Source organism: Leptinotarsa decemlineata, unplaced genomic scaffold, assembly GCF_025532065.1.
Source record: "Leptinotarsa decemlineata unplaced genomic scaffold, Ldec_3_MD MMD2_tig00002974_RagTag_RagTag, whole genome shotgun sequence".
Classification (NCBI taxonomy): domain Eukaryota; kingdom Metazoa; phylum Arthropoda; class Insecta; order Coleoptera; family Chrysomelidae; genus Leptinotarsa; species Leptinotarsa decemlineata.
Genome location: NW_027412578.1, coordinates 12,339,055 through 12,362,029, shown reverse-complemented (window position 1 = coordinate 12,362,029; position 22,975 = coordinate 12,339,055). Strand labels below are relative to the sequence as shown.

The 22,975-nt window shown below is 37.6% G+C and overlaps 1 protein-coding gene across 1 annotated transcript; it reads right to left on the bottom strand.

Moving 5' to 3' along the window:
• Positions 1 to 1,206: 1,206 nt before the first annotated feature.
• On the bottom strand, positions 1,207 to 16,624 carry LOC111506909 (vitellogenin). The gene is made up of 5 exons (XM_023162129.2): positions 16,465 to 16,624; positions 12,220 to 14,374; positions 8,514 to 8,995; positions 3,733 to 5,367; positions 1,207 to 2,288 (listed from the first exon to the last, which is right to left on the bottom strand). The coding sequence occupies exons 1-5, from the start codon at positions 16,535 to 16,537 to the stop codon at positions 1,300 to 1,302; spliced, it is 5,334 nt and encodes a 1,777-aa protein (XP_023017897.2). The 5' UTR covers positions 16,538 to 16,624; the 3' UTR covers positions 1,207 to 1,299.
• Positions 16,625 to 22,975: the final 6,351 nt, after the last annotated feature.

Here is a 22,975-nt window from a genome sequence, read left to right as displayed (position 1 = left end):
GTAAATATATTTTTAAATAATCTCCAAAATATAACTTATTACAATCGGCATAAAAACTGAGGTCATTAATAAATAATAAGAACAGAAGTGGTCCGAGACTCGACCCCTGAGGTACTCCAGATAAATAATTGTCATAAAGAGAATCATAGCCATTATAAGATATAAACTTTTTGCTTTGAAGTAAGTAGAATTCAATGAAAAGTACTGCTGAATTATGGAAACCAAATTTGTGGAGTTTTTCTAGAAGGATCATGTGATCAAGTCGATCAAATGCTTTAGCAAAATCATTATATATCACATCAACTTGACCAAGATTATCTAAGACATCACTAACATTTTGAGTCAATACAAATACATTTGTTATGATGGATCTGTTTGACATAAATCCATGTTGCTGCGGAGATATGACATTACGAACTGAGGAATGTACGCGATTGTAGATGACAATTCCGAGAAGTTTTGCAATGTTCGATAGAATTGAGATAAGAGGATAATTCCGAATATCAGATAGATCTCCAGACTTAAAAATGGGGCAAACTCGTGATATCTTCTATAATTCAGGAAAATTATTATTTTTAACTGCAAGATTGAAAAGTGTCAGTAAGAAATAGACCAATACACCGATGCAATCTTTTATCAAAAAGAATGGTATCTTATTAGGACAGGAAGTGAACTTATTTTTTAATCTACGTACTGTTCGCTGATGTTTTCAAAGTGTATATTATTATAAAAACAATTTGAATTTGATAAGCATTTGATAAGAGAATAAAACAGAAAATAACTACAACTATCTACCATCAACGCTGGTGTTCCTCAGGGATCCATATTCTCTCCAACCCTCATTTTATTGTACATGGCAAAACTACATGAATTGAACTTCGAATTCCTCCCACATCCATCGTATTTGCCAGATTTGGCTCCCAGCGACTACTGGCTCTTCGCAGACCTCAAAAAATACTGAAGGAGAGGTTATTGCTGAAACTGAGGCCCATTTTGAGGCAAAAGAGGCAAATAAAGCACATTTTGAATAAAAAAAAAGCGCGTTTTCTTTCTTAGCCCCGGGACTTTTCAGACCATATGTGGAGAAGGAAAAATTAAAGTCATGAAGATGTTTGAATCCCTAGTTTTGATTCTTGGTATCTGCATCGAACCCGTTTGTGTTAGCTATATCAACCAATTATGGAAAGTGAGTAACAACACACCAAATATATTCATAATTATAATTAATTGCCTTTGAAACATTATTTTTTACATTTTCGGGATACTCGTAAACCTACATGAAGATTAAATGTTATAATATCACTTGGAACAACTCTGTGGTATCTGCATTTGAACCCGCTTGTTCTCCTCCTTGTGGCTGAAGTCTGGACTGGACCCCTTGTCGATTTGCGTCTTCCACAACTGAGCAACATTGCTCTTGGCCACGCAGTGAACTGGTACGCTCTTGGTGATGTACCCCTGCGCCTGGTGTCCCCGTCTGCAAGACACCACGGGTTTTATCGTGAAGCAGATCTTGCCGTCTTCGTAAACGTACTTCGTCTGCGAGAATTGGGACTCCTCACTAGAATACTCATTCTTCCAGATGGATTCTGGAATAACCTCTACGTATACAGGATTTTCTTTTCTGATGCACTGCTTGGGATCTTTAGCAAACAACTTCCTGATAGCCTGACCTTTGGGACCTTCAACTTCATAGCCCAGCACAAACTTTTGGGAGTCGAGCGTAATGCAATTCTGTGGAGTGAACTTATTTTCGTAGATTTGGTCGTTGAACTGACCGCACAATCCTCGGACGTCATTTCTCCCATAGCCGTTGGTTCCACTTGCTCTGATACGCTCCCCATCGTAAATCACGTAGAAGTATCCATTCACTTCCATTTTGACTTCTCCTCCGGGTAGGGCGTAGATCTGGATGAAGCCATCTTCAATATCGTGACTCTTGTCTTCACTGATCTCGATTTCGACGCCGTTCACTGTGACTGTTGCTTTTGGTCCCGAGGTCACCTGTGGCTTGGGTGTCATTGTGATGTCGACTGGCTTGAAATCAGTTTCTGGGAAGCTCATGACAACTTTCACATCCTTTTTATTTTCGGATTCGGGATTTTTGCGGACCAGGACAACACAGTTTTCGATTTCAGATGCAAGTTGCTCCTCTACGTATTCTTGTGGGTTGTGAGTCGCTTCCCTAGGAACGTATTGGAACATGACGGTCCAGTGTTTGGAGATATCAGCAGGATACGTGTAATTGAGATGATCGCCAATATAGGTTTTATCAACAGCGCAGAAGGCTGAAAAAAAACAAGATCAGTTATTGTATTATCAGGTATTGGCTTCCTTATTTCGATAAAATTTTAATTCTCAAGTTAAATTTCTGCAGAACTATTATTGCTACTTGGGAAAGTAGTTTGGAGTCCAGTTTGACTTAAAAGTATACCGTTGGGGGTATTCAGCTGTAGCGCTAGGAAAAAAAACCTATGCTGCCAGACCTATAAATCCTATGTACTTCGAGTAAGGCCTTCTAGCTGGAAAGCAATGAGACTATTGACTCCTTTGCAAAGGAGGGTGCTGCAAGCAGCTTCATCGGACCAGAACCTGGCATTGGCATCACTTTAGGCTTTGCCAAACAAACACTGAACACCTGGATGGCAAGAAGATTCATGAACTTCTGGCAGAATCTTCCAGGATTGGCTTAGCGTTCGAAGCTTGATACCAAACAATTTTTGGGCTACAGTAGGGATGAGCTACGATATCTAACAGGTCACTGTCATTTGAACCATCATATGTAGAGACTCAGACTGTCGGAAGACAGTGTGTGTTGCCTTTGTTTGAAAAATGATGAAACAGCAGAGCACATGTGCCTGCCCCGTAGGGTTCCTCTACGTATTCTGGCGGATTCTGATGTGCTTCTTTGGGAACGTATTGGGAAGCGACAGTCTAGTAATTTGAGATCCCAGTGGGGTAGGTTAGCTTGTAGAATATTACATAGCAAGTTTTAGTACAGTAATTGTGATAAAATTACAATAAATGAACTATTTAGTTCAGAACTATTGAAAATAACACGATATCCCCAAATTGGTTTCTGATGCACATTGGTTATTCAAAGATTTTTATTTTGTGAGCTGTTTTTTGTCGTTTGGAAGCTATCTGACATACCCATTCTAATAAAAAAAAATCAAAAAACAGTTTCTTGGGTTTTCTTGGGTTCAACACTTTTTTCTCCTCTGTATTTGTACAGAGCAGTTTCTTCGGTTTTTTTGGGTTCAACACTTTTTTCTCCTATGTATTTGTACAGAGCCTTTGTCCTAAAATTGCTTGGAATTTGAACTCTAGATACTCATATTCCATAAAATACAAGCTGTCTTTTCCTCTTTGCTGCAATGTCTGCAGCTTAGGTTTTCATTGCACAGACATTTTTTGGGTTCTCCACTGAATGGGTAGTAGAAGCTTTAAGTGTTTGAAAGATACCTTGAATTTCTTTATAATGTTGATTGATGATTTTCAACGTGATATTAATAGTGGTAATCTAGAAAAAGATGGACAAGAGCCTGTGAACCTCAATAGTTGAGGAAATTCCTGGATTTGAAAATACCATTTCTTTTCTTTGAATATAGTTTAAAAACTATGACAAAATATTCATTAGTTCAGTTAATGGTTGCATATTCTTGCAAAGGACTTTCTCTCAGATAGAGAAACATTTCTCAATCAGAATTTTAACTCTAAATATTTACTTACGTCTGAACGTCTTCAATGCAAGTAATCCACTCATGACTCTATTCTTCAAATGGAATACTGGATGCGCTACGAATACACGTCTAGTCATATATCCTACAGGGAGGTCGGGAATGAGAGACCTTTCGTTCTTAGACTCCACACTAATATTGACAAATCGCAAGTCCGGGTGGAACCGTGCTTCCATGATCAGCTGCTTGGGGGACGAATGCTTCTCAACAGGTTCAAATTCACTCTTAGTCAACAAAGACCTGACTTTAATATAGCTGAAGATAGTTTCAAAGACTTTGGTCATGCTTCGCGGCAAATTCTGGTGGTTCACATGAACCTTAACGTGATCGAGGAGGTTGGCCTCCATGGTCATATTGACGCATGTAGGTAGTTGTTTGTTTCCGTCTCTCATTTCGTCTTTGCATCGCCTGTACATGGAAAGCTGTTTCAAGTAGTGTTTTCGTTCCTCAGATCTACGGAAGTAAAATTCAGTTTCGATTTTGGAAACCTCCTCATCTGGTGCTCCGAAACTCAGCTTCAGGTTGGAAACTATTGCTGGGTCGGTCTCCAAAGCATCGTTCAAGTCGATTGCTCCTGTGTTGGGAATAAGGCTTTCAGCTTTTAACCTGGCTTCGTAAGGCTTCGCCTCCTCGCTATCTCCAGACCTGGTGTAACTAACCGCCAGACGCGACTGGGGATGGACGTTGCTCTTGGCAAAAGCACCACTGATATCATACTTGATGTTCTTTTCGCCGTGGAAATGGAATGATATGTTCACAGAGTCGACTTTGACGTTGTTGATGCCAGCACTAACCTCTTCGATCATGTTGTCTTTGTTCATGTTACGGAAGTGTTCTAGTTTTTCGAAGTACTGCTGTTTGTATCCCAGCTTGATCTGCAACCTCTCAGTGGTCGATTCTTCTGGATAGTAGGTGACGTTTCGTCTGCCGTACTGAACATTGGCGTCATCCCACAGACCCAGAAGGGCGATGAAGGGACCTTCCTTTACGAGAAGCTTTCCAAGATTTATGCTATCAACATTTTGAATTTCATGGTCCATCATCCACCTGATAGCATATCCAGTTTGCTTTTTCAGTTGGATCTCGTCGAACCTGTTGAGTCTTGGTGGTACTAAGATGTGGGTGTTAGCCTGCGAGTGATCGAAATTCATGATGTCGTTCTTGCAGGTGTATGGCAAGACACTGTAGTGGAACATTTGTATCTGTCTTCGTGGCAACACCTCTTCTATGTTAATTTCCGCCTTCCGATTCTTCACGTCGATATCTATTCGGGACTTCAGTAGGAAGTGTACCTGCCAGTGTTTTTCAAATCCTGAAGAGTATTGCTGGTGATCGAAGGGAGTGGTGAACGAAATTATACCTTGGACCTTAGACGTGTATGCGAAGTAAATATCGAAATTGATATTCACGTTGTCCGGGAGGTTTATCTTGCCTTCCTTCGAGAATTTGGGAGACGCTTCGGCTTGTACTTTGCCTTTGGATTGGATGATCGTGGGGACATCGTAAGTGAAATGGAAGGGGAGACCCATTTCTGTGGGGAAGGATAGTGCCATGTCTCCTCTGTTGGTGAGTCGGAGGTAGTTGAATTTTTTTCCCTTTTCCAGCTCTTCTTCGACCTTTCGGATCACTGAAATAGAGAACAATAATGATGGTGAGGGGGTTCATTGAAGATTACTTCGGTTGCTGGAAACATGTGTGAATTTGTTGTTTTGTTTGGAAGTTCTCATGTGTTCGAGAATGAAGTAGATAGATGAAATTTGAAACTTTATAGATCAGTCCTCTTTCTCGATTTATTCCAGAATTGATTCCAAAATTCGATACAGGTCATTATACAGGGGTGCGCAAAAGTTCAGAATAAAATTAATATCTTTTTAACCAGTATTTTAGGAAAAAAACGCTGAAACACGTCAGTTGACTTCACAAGGTACGCATTTTTTGGCAATGAAATGAAATTTTTTTTTTCAACCCCTTAGCTGCAACCCTCCCCAACTTTTTTTTCAAATGCAAACCTATGTCGTGTATTTGCTCATTGAAAAGCTCGTAAAAAATGGAATCTGACCACACCCTTTATTTTTTTTACTCATGCGATTGCCACGAAATGAGAAAAAACTCTTTTAAAACCAAAAAAGTTAGAAATACCCTACTTAGTGCTATCTGCGGGTAAATTAACGTTACAAAAAACAAATAAGTGGTAATGATGTACATTGTTCAACAATTGGTAAGGATCACCAGTACCTACTTTCTAAAAGTTTACAAATTTTAAGAACAGATCAACAGGGCCAGGCACCACAACAAAGTTTATTGATTTATGTGTAAAACTGATAACATAATGTAGCATCAACATTCTGTGGATTTTATTTTTTCACCAAAAACTTACACATAAAATTAGTTCCATCCCAAGCAATTGTTGACCAGTGTACCTCAAAAAGACAAAAAGGTTGTTGCATTTTTTGTACCAAAATGAATGCCCTGACAAAAACTATGTCTTGACTCAGTTTTAAAATTGTGGCATTTCTGGGTGAAATTGAAATTGTATGTATGTTCAGTTTATTAATTGGGTACCTTCAAAGTGTTCTTTTTCAATTTGCTAAACAAAAATGGTATTGTCAGAGAGGCAGCGTATCGAAGTCTTGATATTGTTGGGATGTGGGGATAGAATGCGGAATCAAAGTGAGGTGTGTACTTTATTTAATGCGAAATATCCGGAAAATCACATTTCCCAGGCTACTGTGAGTAAGATCTTATACAAATTTGAAGAACATGGTACAGTGAAGGACTTGCCCAGAAGTGGCCGGCCACATCTTTTAGGCGAAGATCAAAAATTGGACATTGCCGTATCTCTGCAGAAAGATCCACATTTGTCAACGGGTTCATTAGCCCAAAACAATCCTGCCTCTAGACGTACGATTGGGAGTTTTTTGAAAACAGAAAAATACCACCCATATAAGGTATGTCTTGTATGACAGGCGTTTGCAATTTTGTGAGGAAATAATGAGGCAATGTAACGAGAATAACGGGTTTCCACTCAACGTACTCTTTTCAGACGAAGCTACTTTTTATTTACATGGAGTAGTTAACAGGCACAACTATCGATTCTGGAGTCAGGAAAACCCACACTGGATATGCGAAGCTCGTACGCAGCGTTCTCAGAAAGTAAATGTATGGGCAGGCATCATCAACAACAGAATATTAGGGACATACTTTTTTGAGGGAAACCTAACAGCTGCACGCTACTTAGACTTTTTACGCTTTGAATTAGTCCCTGCTTTAGCTGTTTTGTTTCCCAATGAAGCAGATCCAGATATCCCCAATGAAACACTTTGGTTCCAACAGGGCGGCACTCCCCCACATTTTGGTATTAATGTCAGAGAATATCTCGATGTCATATTTGCAGGACGCTGGATTGGACGACGTGGTACAATTGAATGACCGCCAAGATCCCCAGACTTAACGACATTAGATTATTTTTATTGCGGATATATGAAAAGCAAGGTTTTTCAAAAAAGGCCGGCTAATATTGAAGGTCTAAAAAGCAGAATTAGAGTGGAATCACATAACATACCGGCTGAGGCCATTTGGAATTCCGTAGACGGGTTTTACCATCGCCTAGGAGCCTGCCAAGTAGAGTGCGGAGGCCAATTTCAGCATCTGTTACGTTAATTCACCCGTAGATAGCACTAAGTTAGGTATTTGTAACTTTTCAAAAGAGTTTTTTCCCATTTCGTTGTAACCACAAAAAAAATAAAGGGTATGGTCAGAATCCATTTTTACGAGCTTTTCAATGAGCCCATACACGACATAGGTTTGCATTAAAAAAAAAAGTTGGGGAGGGTTTCAGCTAAGGGGTTGAAAAAAAAAATTCATTTAATTGCCAAAAAATGCGTACAACGTGAAATCAACTGCGTGTTTCAGCGTTTTTTTCCTAAAATACTGGTTAAAAGGATATTAATTGTATTCCGGACTTTTGCGCACCCCTGTATACTTTCAGCTGTGAAAAAATCACTATTTGTGAAAGAGTGAATCACTAGCAGCTGAGCTGCAAGTGATTCATTACACAAACTTTTGACAGCGATCATGGAGATCATTTTGGAATTGGATTTCTATTGCAAAAAGAAATAGGTCCAACGTGAAACTGGTCATAGCATCGGGTCAACTTGATGTGAAATCTACAGGTAGGACAGGGATGACCCCAGATTCCGAGAGAGAGATAAACAGAGGAGGTCAACCAAGCAGAACCAACGACCACCACCAAGAGTCGCTGTCAGGTGGCTCTAACAGATAAGAAACATTTACTTTTCAGGTTCAACGAGAAATACTCAAAACAATAGTCTCCGGTTAGTTTTTGGGGACCCCATGCAAAAATTCAGTTAGGAAAGACAAGATAAAATAATACATTAGACCAGAAAGAAAAAGCACCTAGAGGAGGCTGACTTTTGATCAAAGAAGGTCAGATGTCAATCTTGCTGAAGTGATGGAATGTTCTGCACACAGTAACCGTGTGGGGAAGATTTCAACTCAGAGCTCTCAACCCGGGAGGGGGCATGGGGGGGGCGAAACTATAGCCTTGTAGAAGAAAAGCCTGTAGAGGGCAAGAAAACACAAAGCTGACAGCAAAACCAATTTCAACCAGTGGTTAGTTATGTGACGTTGAAAATATCAGCAGTACTGCTACATGATTCGGAATATTTGCTTCTTCAGTATGTTTGCATCTACAGTATGAAGATTTTTGTGAAGTTCAATGGATAAACCAGAGGTATGAATAAAATCACTTACGTTCTGGAATTTTTTCTACGGTGCTGTTGTCAAACGACAGCATCCTGAAAACGGATCCCATTTCTTTGGAGTACACAACACCTTCGAGTTGTTCACGTACTTCAGGCTTCATATTCAGCAAGCCAGCGATGTTCTGACTGGACCAAGGATACTGGTGTTGTTCTTCAGCCCTTTCCTCTTGTTTTCTTTTCATTTCTTGGTATTTCGAAGTCTGTTCCCTTCCTACACGAATGAGCTGTTTGATGCTGGTGAGCATGGCCTGAATATGAACGTGATCGTATTTGAGCTCTCCCGATTTTGAATGCAAACCATATTCGAAACCCTTCGGGAAAAAGCTGTCTTCACTACCGAAGGTCCTCAGCAGGTTTTTGTATTTTATATTGAGTTTTTCTATGAAGTGGGTTTCCAGATAATCGGCTCCGAACTGCATACCGTAGGTTTTTTTTGTGAGAAGAGGTTTAGCGGCAATGGCAGCTTTGCGACTGGAAAAAATATATACTTGAAATATTGAAGAAAAATATATCGATAGAAATGAAAACAAGTTTACTGTAAGATGCTTGATCAACAATAGAAAATTTGGGGAAAACGTTCCCAGCAAGTAGCCGTCGATGGATATCTCTCGAATACTTGCACCACCAACGCTGGTGTTCCCCAGGGATCCATATTGTCTCCAACCCTCTTTTTATTGTATATGAACGACTTATTGGAAAAAACCAAGGATCCAATATATTGCTTTGCTGACGACAGCACACTTGTCACGTCATTCCATTTGGATTCCAGGACATCAGCTACGGAGGCACATTTTCCTCGGCAGCAGGAGGTTGCATATCTTAATGAGAATCTAGAAGTGATTTCGAATTGGAGTGTAAGTAACCAGGTTCAATTCAGTGCTACAAAAACCCAAGCATCGGTTTTCTCCAAGAAGATAAATGTCACCGAACCGGATATAATAATATCAGGGAAGACAATTCCGCTTTCTGCTTCGATAAGTTTGTTGGGGGTTGAAATATGTCTTGGCACAATCATGTCGCTGGAATTGCAAAGGCTGCTTGGAACACTGTTCAGAACCAGAAAACTGTACACACCTCAGCAACTTTTGATGATTTATAAAGCTCAGATTAGACCTTCTCTGGAGTAGTGATCTCATGTATGGAGCTCTGCCCACAAACACAACCTGAAATTGCTAAATTCTATCCAGAAAAGGGCCATTCGCCTGATTGAAGACGCAAACATGACGTGCAACCTTGAGAGTCTAGAAAGATTGGGGAGTTGTCTCTCTTCTATAGATACTTTCACGGGAAGTGTTCAAGTAACTTGGCACATTTGATTCCACCAAGAGCGGTACATCGGAAATACTCGACGGACCGTGACTGCTCATCGTTTTGAGGGTCAACTCAGTATACCTCGAACTTCACTTTTCAAGAACTCTTTCATCTGGAGAACTACGTTTATGTGAAATAAACTTCCTGGGAACGTTTTTCCAAATGGATTCAATCTGCAGCGATTCAAATCCAATATGAATTACTACTTTCGCAGAGGCACCGCTCTGAGGGCGTTTTAAGGATTTTCTTGTAGTGCTTGTGTTTTGTTCTTGAAAATGAGAGATGTTTTCAACATCAACCTTCGATTTTCAAATGAAACACATTATTACACAATGATACTCCGTTGTTGAATAATGGATTGGAACACATGATTTTGTCAGGAGGCCTGTAAGATCACCCAACTCAACTCCTCTAGACTTTTTGATTTGGAGCCAATAACCCGCGAGGACGTAGAAGTACGAGTAAGACTAGCCATTCAAATTTTAATGCCTCAACAATTGACCAGTGCAATTCAAAATGCCAATTGCGTTGACCTAATTGATCAATTTTCTTCATCATTCTGTGTATCTGAAACTGAAAGCAATGCTCTGTAACCAGAAAACAATTTCGGGGGGGTTTGATTTGGTGGAACAGTAGGAAAACATGAAATATAAAAACAACGAAAGAAAAGGCTATACATAAAAATACAAATGGAATGGACAATAATAAAATAAAACAGTATACAGGAACAATTACCAAAAACAAAGAAAAAAACTTCCAGTATATGGTGAATAGGCGAAGTATCAGCCAAGGCTGTTTTTCAACTCAACCTGGGAGAAACTATAAATAAATAATATGAACACAAGTCGAGTTAACAATATCAAAAAATTTTAGTTATTGCTTTAATTCAGAAAATTCATTTTAGAAATGCCAAGGTCGGGAACGGACAAGAGGCTAATGAGATAAATAAGTCTTCAGTCTTTTTTTAAAGTTTACGATGGTGTATGATCGAAATTCGCAGGGTAGTTGATTATAATATTTGGGTGCATTATACGAGAAGCAGAAGGTGAAGATGGAAGATTTGTGTTTGGGGATGGCTAGAACTGAACTGTTCCTTGTAGTAAAGCTGTTAATCGTAGAGAATGTTTTAAGCTTCTTCAGCTTCAGCAGTAATCAGGTTGTCGAGTTATCAAAACTTTATGTGTGTTGGTAAGAAGGTGTAGCGTTCTATGTTTCTCAACATTTAATCATCCTGATTCTTGCATTGCTGGGGATATATGGTCATATTTTCGAATACCAAACGAGAAACGTAGACAGCTATTCTGAATCCGCTGTAGTCGGAAAGCATCGGATTGTTTTAAAGCAGGTTCATAGGAAATTTTTGACATAATTAGAGACTCGCATAGTCTAAGTTTTAAGTTTGTGTTGAGCAAATCACGATTAGGAAAAAGCTGTCTGAGAACGTTATAAGAAGATTGGTTCAGATAGCTGACATGTTTAGTCAGCCAGATCAAACCACAATCCTAAATTTTTTATCTCGTCCACGGAGGGAAGTATATCGTTTTCGATGCGAACTTCAAAGTTAGAGTTGGTGGGCTCTCTGTTCTTCTTAGCTCCGAACATCATTATTGCGGATTTGTCATAATTGAGCTTGAGCTTATGGGCAGTAGGAATGTCAAAGATGACTTGGAGATCGTTATTAATATGCGACAGAGCAGATGTAGACTCGCCAGGCGAGTCGTCTACATAGTGATGTATATTGCATTTTTTCACGGACAGATAAAAGTCACAAATAGACAAGCTAAAAAGCAAGGGCCCAAGGATTGATCCTTGTGGCACTCCCTTTAATACCGGCAGAGCATCTGAAATAACTTCATCCACACACATATATATATATATATATATATATATATATATATATATATATATATATATATATATATATATATATATATATATATATATATAAAATCTAGAAAGGTTAATGCAGTCAAGCTGCTGGAAATTAATTCCATGAAAATCAAAAAATGAATTTCCATATTGATTTCAATTTAAGAGCCAAGTCAACTTGCCAAGTTTTTATGTCAGTGTTGGTGGTTTGACCAATCAACCGACAACTGCGGTAGCAGAAATTTGGGAAGCTAACCTGAAATGTTTCACTTGCGTTTACGCAGCTATTTTTATCAAGTACTTTCTTGGTATTTCTCATTTTGTCTTCAATCGAGGACCGCCTGCCCGGTACTGACGATGCCCAATATATATATATATATATATATATATATATATATATATATATATATATATATATATATATATATATATATATATATATATATATATATATATATATATATATATATATATATATATATATATATAGTGAAATAATGAAAAAATCAACTTACAGATTATGGAATTCTGGATCTTTCAGTTCAGCCGCTCTCAAGATTGATGCTTTGACAGCCGCATTCACATAATCGTTGGTATCAATCCTTGTATAAGCCGCCATATGTTCGAGAGCCTCTACCGTGATATCTCGATTAATGATCAGGTAAGCTGCAGCGGTTCGCAGTTCCTTGGTCTCCCCCAAATTCGAGTAGATCGAGAAAAGGACTTGGGAAATTTCTTTAGGATGAAGTTTCACCAGCTCGTCCAAAGCCACCACCATCAAAAGCCTTTGGAACTGAGAAGCCTGCTTCTTGCCTTCCAGGTAGTCTTTGAAAGCTTCTAAGATTTTCAGATCTGCTACGTTTCCAAGAGCGCGGATGTAAGTGTGAATCTTCTCGGTATCGGCTTTTTCGATGGATTCGTGCAACTGCTTGGTTAGATAAGGAATCACGGTCTCCCTGATGTAACGGATACCTTCTTTATTGTGGAAACCAACAAAGCTCTTCTGCGGGAACTGCTTTCTGTAGTAGGTCTCATCGAAGTAGACTTTGCGTACCAAATCGGTGTAACTCAAGATTGCTGTAGCGTTCAATGGTGATTGGTCCCGAACTTTTGGGCTCTTAATCAGCTCGAAGTAGGCCTTCATATACTGAGAAGATGGCGTACGAATGGACTTGCCCATGGTGCTCACAACATGACTTGCTTGGCTTCCTTGGATTTTATCAGATTTAATTAAGCTCTGGATAGTAAGGAACGCTGGTGCGGTTCCTGCTTCTGCTACGGCATGGAGGAAGACAACCCAGGTATCACGTTTCAGTCCTTCTTCAACGTTGGTGTACAAAGCGTTAACAGTTTTCTTGAGTTCATCTTCGTTCATGATACGAATGAGGGAAGCCAGTGTGACGAATTTGCTGGTAGAGCTCTTTTCAATCATCTTTTTCACATCTTCCATTTCCCTGGCAATTTGTCTTGCTAACTCCTGCACACTGTAGACGATGTCAATCCTGTATTTGATCGACTTTCCTTTGAATCCCGTAGTGAATGGCAAGAAAGGACTCTCAGGTGGCTGCCTCATGGAGGGTTCGTCTTGTTTGTAGGATTCTTCTGAGAAATCCTGGCTGTCCTCGTAGATGGAACGGATGAGCCTTCTCGTCGGTGCCCTAACTTTAGTGCTATACTCTGGTTCATCGGAGAACAGATTGTATGGCCGTTTCTCACGGACTTCTGACTGTGTGAATGGTTTTTCGTAAGCGTACACCAAATTGCCGAGACGTACAGGGTCGGCCACTTCGTCAAGAATTTCGAAGTGAGATTTAACTTCCTCCAGGGTGACGTTCATCACACTTACTACAAAAGCTTTTTTATTGTCGTTCAAAGTGGGGTTGACCATGATTTCGTTGACGGTGTAGGAATTATGGAGCATGTATCTGTCTGGGTTTCCTGTGAGAACAGCACGACTGATGGAGTGCCTAATGAAGAATTCTCCCATCTGGTTGGTGGCTGGGTTCGAGTTGTCTAACCTAGCGAAACCGTAGAAGTACGAGGGTAGTTCAATGCTATTGTTGAAGTCCTTGTCCTTCACGATTTCTATAATGTCTCCGTCCTTCTGTAGCATGCGGATTTCCCAAGGTCTCGACTCGAACATGAACCTAGGTTTAATTTTGACCTCGTACAAGGTGTCACTGTTGCCAGTGATTGTGTCTTCCATCACACTGAATACCGTTGGTTCGAACCGGTTTTTGGACTGGGAAGATTTGGAGATGGCTTTTTTGGTGTTCAGTTGGAACTGGCTCATGATACCCTTGAGGATGTTGGCTTCCCAGTTAGGAACGTCTTCACTGACGATTAGGTCGGTGATAACTCCATACTTCAGCTCGGCCTGGAAAGGTTTACCGCTGAATTCCAGGGGTTTCCAGGTGAGTTCTGAGTCGGGGATGTGAGTTTTCCAGCACTCGGGCAACTGCGAGTGGATCTGGCTGTATTCCGGTTCGGAGATGACTCCTTGAATTTTTCCATCGGGTCTTGTTTGAATTCTAATGGTGGCTTTCAGGAAGATACCAGAGTGATGTTTGGAGATTTCTTCGATAGCTGTTAGAGTGCGACCGCGTACTTTATAGACGTATTCGGTATTATCTTTCCATCCTGGGGTGTTTGAAGCTAGGGCTAGGCCCACTGGAAAGAAAACAAGTCTAAAATGAACAATTTTGATATATTTCTCGTGTCTTAAAATCTTCAACAGAATCCCAGAGCAAGTTACCAAATGTATCTCTCACAATGTCCCTACACGGTAAGATCTGGCAAATTCTTGTCGAAAAGTGATTATTTTCATGGCTGATACTATGACAGACATTGAAATCAATACAGTGATCACCTACAGAACTGTTTCGGAGTATTATTCAGCCAGGCCAGCGCGGAAATACGCAACATATGGAAACCCATCATCAAGCGAAAAATGGCCAACTCCCGCCAAAACGGTCATCTCCTACGAAACCAGTGAAGCGGAAAATGGAAAGCAGGGTTAAGTGAAAGTATTTCAACGACCTATAAATAGTCATCTCTCGGAGGAATCAGTACAGTCATCACCCGAAGACGATTGTAGATACTAACAATCGAAACGTCGTGAACTAACGTGACTTGTAATCTCTACACTTTTTATTATTTTCTTTTTTCATTCCTTTATTTGTATTTATTCAATTGTTATATTTTTACTTGTAGTTTATTTCACTATTATTTCATTTCATGTTTATTTTGCTTAATATAATTGTTGTTTTCGGCTATTCATTTTCAATTATTCTTTTTTAATTGTTTCAGGGATTTCAAATCATTATATATAGTAGACAATGGTAGTCCAAAGTAGTGAAATTCATTCTTCGTTAATGCTAGACTGTTTTAATAATAATGATAATAATAATCGACTTTATTGTTTCCCAGCTGTAGTTACATTCAAATATTTAGATAAATTACAGAGCTAGTTGCTGAAATAACAAAAGACAAAGTTCTACTCAGTTAGCACAATATATAATTGTTGTTCTAATATTAATGATAATTATATGTATTACTGTTGTATCCTATACTATACTTCTGAAGTGACGAAAATGTCGATATTATTAGGAGAATGTCACAACGCTACTGTCAAATAGTAATCATGGCCTGCTTACCAAATACCGAATGGAAATACCATTCTGAAGGGACATTTTCACAAATAAATGTTCATAAGTCCGAAACTTGACTAGTTAGGTATAGGTATGATACATAGAAAGAAAGCAAATTTCAGCAGCTTTCCGAATTTTTAATAATATACAGGGTGTTCCATTTAAAATAATCAAATTTCAGCAACTTTTTCAAGCAAACGAAAAAACTGTATTTTTTTACCACCCTGTATTGAAGTAACGGAGATTAGGCTGACGTGTGGGAAGTGTCCAAGTATCACCTAACTCCAAACCAAATTTCGATATCATAGTACTTCTCAACTAAAAGATATCGGCATTTTTAGAAGTCATGATTTTCGAAGAAAAAATTGAAATTAATTTTTATTTCGAAAACGGCAACAGATAGGTATAGGGAAATATCAAGAAAAGTTGTCGGGCAATTGTTGGAGATTCCAAAAATAATATTATACACAGAGTGTTCCATTTGAAAAATCAAAGTTGCTACTGCTTTCTAATAGAAGCGGCAACACCGCATTGTCGAAAATATTTTAGTTGGCTGAGAATGTCTGAATATGCCCTCCATTAAATTTTCAAAGTGATCCGTTGTCTGGTTCACCAGAAACGTCTAATGTGCCATCCACCGTGAATCAGCCTGTATACATATTATCATCTATATCACGCACAAGCTTTAAAGCTTCAGTGATGTCTCATGTCTATTTTCAAAGTTGGATAACCTTCTTTCTTTCTGTATTTTTTCTATTTTTGAAAATAAACATTATTATTTTCATTATATGAAATCAATGAATACCTAAGTTCAATTTTCAAGCTGCTATACCGAATGAAATGAGATACAATTATATTGTCTCCACTTATAACGAAATGGAAGTTCTGTAAATCTTCTGGAAATTCAACCAGACGACTCGTTAAATTGGTCCAGTCATAACGAGAATCCATGTAAAAAAATATCGTCCCATATTATCCTATCTCTTTATTAAATAAATTTTCCTATTAATGTATTTCAGTTTTTTTCATCCCCGATAAAAAATTTATTTCCAAAAATCAATAGAACAAAGTTTGATAGCTGTTAAATACTGAAGGAAGATCGAAACTCACCAAATAAGCCCAATATGACACTTGACCACATGTTGACCACTTTCCTCAATGGCCAATAAGTAAAGATATTCATGGAATCCCACGTATATATATAGCTGCTTTTTGAGATAAATCTGTGAATTTTTGCAAATTTTGCGTTTACGAATCGAATAGTAATCAATGAAAGATAGGAAATTGTTCTGAATCAAATACATATCGGATATTTTGCTACGTAATACTTTTTTGAATGATTACTCAAACTAGCTGAGGTTTGAAAATAAGGATTGGCTTTAGTGAAATTCAGAACTTGATCTGAAAGAAAAATATGTAGATTTATGGAATGAAATACTGGAAAGACGTATTAGGCTAACATTGATTAACATTGATGATATAAATAATGAAAAAATAATTCTTCATTCGCTTCTTCCATATTGGTACTGTAAATTATGTGGCATCTGATTGAAAAAAAATACACTTCAGTCCACTGTAAGACGAGTTTTCTATTTTCTCAAAAAATTTTTATTCATACATCAAGTTTTATCTCGTTTCCTTTAAAGTAGTCCCCCTCAGATATGATACACTTGTGCTATAAAACATGAAAAAAATTTGAAACAACCTAATGAACATTTTCAGTAACTCTCATAAAATGAACATTTCTATTACTTGAAACACACGCTATAATTTTGCAAAATATTAGCGTATTATACGAATGGTTAATCAGATGATAGTGTACAGCGGTGATAATGACATTTGCCCAATAAGGATAACAAATGATTGTTCCGTTGGAAATCGTTAATTGTATTAAGTGGAGCCTGAGATTTTCTCGACGTTAATTGAGCAATTTCACACTTTTATAATCCCCTTCATCAAACATAACATCGGAACAAAGTGTACGTAATTTATATAATATCCATCATTATATAATGGCATAATGATGCACATGGGAAATTAAATTGATATTCATCCAGTACATTTTTCAGCGAGTTTTTAGTATGTATTGTGCAACAATTTTCGAGTGACATAGTTTATCTGAGATACTGCCTAATTTTGTTCTTTCACAAATTCAGTACATCAACCCTTGTGAATTGTACGGAAGTTGAGACACTCAGATCTTTGTAAATAAGCATGGGTATAATCCCTATCATCTATGGAATCGACAAAGAATTCAAATCATTTTTTTCCAAAATAAACAATGGTTCCCCCTTTGATCAACTGTAGAACGTAAATAAATATTGTTTTAAACCTTTGGACCTTTATTTGCAGGCGAATGCCATACTAATTTTACGCTTTCGTGTCCAACATTGGCATGGACAGTATTTCAGAGGGAACTCACACATACACGAAATCTCTTTTTTCTCCATCAATTTCTATTCTATCGCCTTTAAAGTAGTTCCTCTCAGATATTATACACTTTTGCCAGCGCTTTTTCCAATCCTCGAAGCAGTTCTGAAAATAGTCGCGGAAGCAGATCTGGTGAATACGGTGACTGAAGCATGATTATGGTGTGGTTTTTGGTTAAAAAATTACTAACAAGCAATTATGGTGCATGGAGCATGGAGGTGCATTATCGTAATGTAAAAGCCATGAATTGTTTTCCAAAATACCAGATGTTTCTTTCGTGTTGCTTCTCGCAAGCAGCGTATTTTTTCAAGGAAAAACACAAGCGTATTTCTGATATGTACCGCTCTCGGTGGAATCAAATGTGACAAGTCACTTGAACACTTTCTGTGAAAGTATCTATAGAAGAAAGACAAATCTTAAACCTTTCTTGGATGTTCCAGGCTATCAAGGTTGCACCTGATGTTAGCGTCTCCCATCAGGCAAGATGGCAGCTTCAGGGAATGTTTGGGGGTAGAGCTCCATACATGGAAACAATACTCCAAAGAAAGTCTGATCTGAGCTTTATAACGCATCAAAAGTTGCTGGGGTCTGTGAATTTTTGTGGTTCGGAACAGTGCTCCGAGTTTAAAACTCGTTAAACATAGTGTTCCCCAAGGATCAGTATTAGGACCACTTCTATTCATAATTTACGTGAATGACATTAGTAACTTCATGCATGCACATAAATCTGTTTTGTTTACCGATGACAGTACGTTTACTCACTCTGACAAAAATTCTATTGAACTATGTAGAATATCAAAGGAAGTCAATAAGGAACAGAAAGTTCGTGACAAATCGACTCAAATTGAATACAAACAAAATGCAACAGTTACAGTTTTCAGCAAGCTCTGCCGCTACATCAAGTGCAAACAGCGTTACATTACTTGGGGTAGTTGTCGATAGTAGTCTCACTTGGACCTGTCATATTTACCAATTGAGTAAAAAATTATCTAAAACTCTTTTTTTATTGCGTCAGTTGAGAAATATAACTAGTTTCGATATATTGCAGAAAAAAGCTCTTACAATAATTACTAATTCTGCTTATAGGGATCATTCAACTAGTTGAAAAAAAAATATAATGCAACAAATAGTGGACATAACACTCCAAAAAGGGGGGCAAACCGCGGACACGTGTTTCTGGCTATTGGCCTCATCAGCGCGGTGCAGCCAAGTGTAAAGATGGGCAACACTTGTTTGCCGAAAGCAGGAAACAACATAGACGCACGGAGTCAATAACAGAAGCCAGAAACACGTGTCCGCGGTATATATATATATATATATATATATATATATATATATATATATATATATATATATATATATATATATATATATATATATATATATATATATATATATATATATATACCAAAAGATAGAAATACAAATGCACGGAGCCACCAGCAGGAGCCAACCGCACATTTGTGGTTTCAGTTGATAGATCTTGTGTTTACAAGAAAACTATCAAAATCACCATGGAGGCAGCTATAGCTACCTGCGTGACATCCGGGTCCAGGAAATTATACGAATATGAAAGTTATTGAGTGTCTTGATATAGAAACAGAAGTTAATATCGGACATAGCACTCAAGAAAGTGGGAAACCTTTGACACGTGTTTCGGGCTTTTATCCCAACATCAGTATGGTGCGGTTGGCTCCTGCTGGTGGCTCCGTGCATTTGTATTTCTATCTTTTGGTAACCAAGTGTTGCCCATCCTTACATTTGGCTGCACCATACTAATGATGGGCCAAAAGCCCGAAACACGTGTCTATGGTTTGCCACTTTCTTGAGTGCTATGTCTGATACTAACTTCTGTTTCTATATCAAGACACTCAATAACTTTCATATTCGTATATATATATATATATATATATATATATATATATATATATATATATATATATATATATATATATATATATATACATATATATATATATATATATATATATATATATATATATATATATATTCGACTCAGCGAGAAATTATCACCAACAGGATTCAGTTTCTTCTTTCTATGTACAAAGCTCCGAAAAAAAACACCTGCTTAGATAAGTATCGATATGCATGTTTCGTAAAAAACACAAAAATAAGAAACAGGTGCAATTAGCTTGTCTTCCTCCAACCTCAGTTGCTGCTCATCAACATCTTTTCCGGGTATATTACTAAGTTCAAGTGTGGCTAGACCCAAAAGACTGGGGTTGGAAGTTGGTCGACAATGCATTAGAACCTATTCAGATTTTACTCCCACCTGCGCCGGAAAAACTGCTGAACACAATTTTTTGCAACTGTAAAAAAGGATGCAGCGCTAAATGTGGTTATAAAAAAGTTGGACTGTTGTGTTCTCTGGCATGTACACATTGTCAAGGCAGTCATGTTCTAATGCTGAATCACCAATAGTGGAGGATTCATTTGATACCAACGAGGAAACATGAGAGACATCACTCTTGACGCAGTTTACCTACACTCAGGATGAACATCAAGAAGAAGAAGAAGATCAAGAAGAAGAAGAAAACCAAGAAGAAGAAGTATTTGAAGGCTATGATTCAGATGAATAAATTTTTACATTTTTTTAATTTCAATCGCTTTTATAATTTCCAACCCTTCCTAATATATTTTATTATGGAAGTTTTCAATTTGACAGAATCACAATAGACATAGGCCTAGGAATAGGCCTACTGAAGAAACCACTTTAAAAAAAACTCGCTACCTACACTACCTCATAGGTGGCGTGGAAACGTGTGCATATAATGACGATTACAACTTTTACAACTTTTTGACTCGTCGTATCTCAGAAACAGTGGCCCTTAGAGAAAAAAGTATTGATACAATTTTTGTAGAGAATTCTATGATCTACAATTTTTATCTGAAATTATTTTATGATAAAACTCACCGTTTTCATGAAAATCGCGAAAAACCAATTTTTTTCGAGATTTTTGACCTTTGACCTCGAATTAATTTTTTTCCAGGCATCGCAATCATTCGTAATTTTGAAATCTTATTTTTAACTATGTTTTGAATAATTACATGCGTTTGCAGCTTGTTTTAAATTTATGTACCTTCCAATGTCTAGGTTAACCGGATTATAAGGTGCTTGCAGAGATCTTTTCAAAAAACTGAACATTTTACCTCTGACTGGATTATTTATTTTTGAGATATGTTTAATTGTCTTTAGAAACAGGAAAGGAATCCCAAAGAATTATAACACACACAACATCAATACAAGACAAAAGAACCACTTGCCTATACCTTTAGCCAGATTGAATATTACCAGTTCTTCGCCAAACTGTATTGGGCCAAGGTCAGTAAGAAATTGTACTAGGGAAATAGAATTTGAAAAAAGAACTCAAAATATTATTATTGGACAAAGTTTTTTATACTGTGACCGAATTTTTGTGTACGTAATTTACTTATTTGTAATATACACTCATTAGTTTGTAAATTTTATAGTTGTGTAGTATCTGTGACTATCCCTATACAATGTATGTTGTCAATTATGGGAAATAAATGATTGATTGATTGATTGACTGAGCGGTGCACATGCGAGGGTTTTCCTCAACATTTCCATCGGTTGTTGATGTGCTGGAGGTCGTCTAGGGCGAGCGTCGTCATTCACATTATCTTCTCGACCTTCTGTGGAGAGTTTGTAATCGTTTTCCTGACTCAGAGTGCAGTTACCGTATGGCACTGTCAACATTTCAAGTGTTTTTGAGACCTACCTGAAGAAACCAGCCAGTAAATTGCTAAAACGTGAAACACAATCCCTACTGTCCATTAACCAAAGTGGGACAAAAAAACGTTCAGTACTTTGCTCCCATTTTCAACAAATTTGATGAAAAGAAGATCATTCGCGGAACATCCAATTGTCAAATAGTACTTTCGAAATCGTGTTTTAGTGTTGTTGGATGCATACATCGTTACCGTCAAACCACTTAAGATTTTTGGAGATTCATTGCTCATTAAGCGTATATCCTGTAACACACCTGAAGATATTTCTAAATCCTTGAAGATTTCGCGAATGAAACGCATTACATATTTCAAATCACCTTCATTTTTCATGAGCAACATTGTGGGAATCTCTTCGGCGATGTTATCGCGTAATTTGTTGTTTATTTAGGAAACATATCCAAAAAGAGCTAGCGCAGGAGGTCAGAAGGCGTGTAATTATCTATAATTACATGCAGATTACAACATTCTGATAGCGAAGTGAACAAAGTGTATCAAATCGATGAGTCGTGAGTAATTTTTCTTTCAAGCAACGTTTGACGAGAAAATAACAATTTCCTACTGAATGAAACGATCTTATGAATGAAAATCAATATTTCGAAGTAAAATGTCAGCTAATACCGCGCCGGATATTGAATTATATCCGACAGACCAGTTTTCGAGATATTATCCCTCATCAGTGCAGGAAACATCCGACCCGAAGAGAAAAGTGTCTGGGACTCGATTGATTTCAACGCGCTGCATGTATGAAACCTTCGTTCAAGAGAAATATTGTTACCAATACTCCAACAGAGATCAAACCGTGTCTGAGTGTATCGAGGAGAGATAAATACGTATAGGAAAATAAATATTTCGAAATAAAAAATGTTTACACCTTTTCTTCTATGTCTACGAGAAAAAGTGAAACAGAAAAATATTGTGATGAAATGAAATAAATATTTATGAAATTAATAACATGCTTTTGTCGGCAATGTAAGTACAAAAAAATTATCGATAAACATAAAAATGTTTTGCTGAATTGAAAAAATGTTCTTACGCTTCACTACTTTTTTTCAAAAGCAATCAAAAATAAAGAATGTAGTGTGCGAACCACAAGTAAATCGATATTTTGAGTAACAGTCGATTTTTAAGAAATTTTCTGGAATGTGTGACAGTATTTCATCTAAAAAAATACTCCTTAACTTCAACTTCTTCGAAATAGCAGCTGATTCTCCAAAATTTTCAAAAATAATGAGCATGATGAAATTTGCCAATAATTTTGATGAAAATCCATAACACATTCAAGTACAACTTCTCAAATCTAGCTGTTTCTGAGATGCACCAACGATAAAGAGAGTTAGTAATTGTACACTACCAACTTTTATCAGCAAGTACAATTGGGGAAAAAAAATTGGCTTGAATAAATTCGGCAAGTATTGATAAC

What these genes read in the sequence shown, in the direction of transcription:
- LOC111506909 (XM_023162129.2), bottom strand. Translation starts at nt 16,537, where the DNA reads ATGAATATCTTTACTTATTGGCCATTGAGGAAAGTGGTCAACATGTGG. An exon ending in CGTAGAAAAAATTCCAGAAC is followed by an intron (nt 5,368 to 8,513) that starts GTAAGTGATTTT and finishes TCTCTATTTCAG; the next exon opens with TGATCCGAAAGGTCGAAGAA. An exon ending in TGCATTGAAGACGTTCAGAC is followed by an intron (nt 2,289 to 3,732) that starts GTAAGTAAATAT and finishes GTTTTTTTTCAG; the next exon opens with CCTTCTGCGCTGTTGATAAA.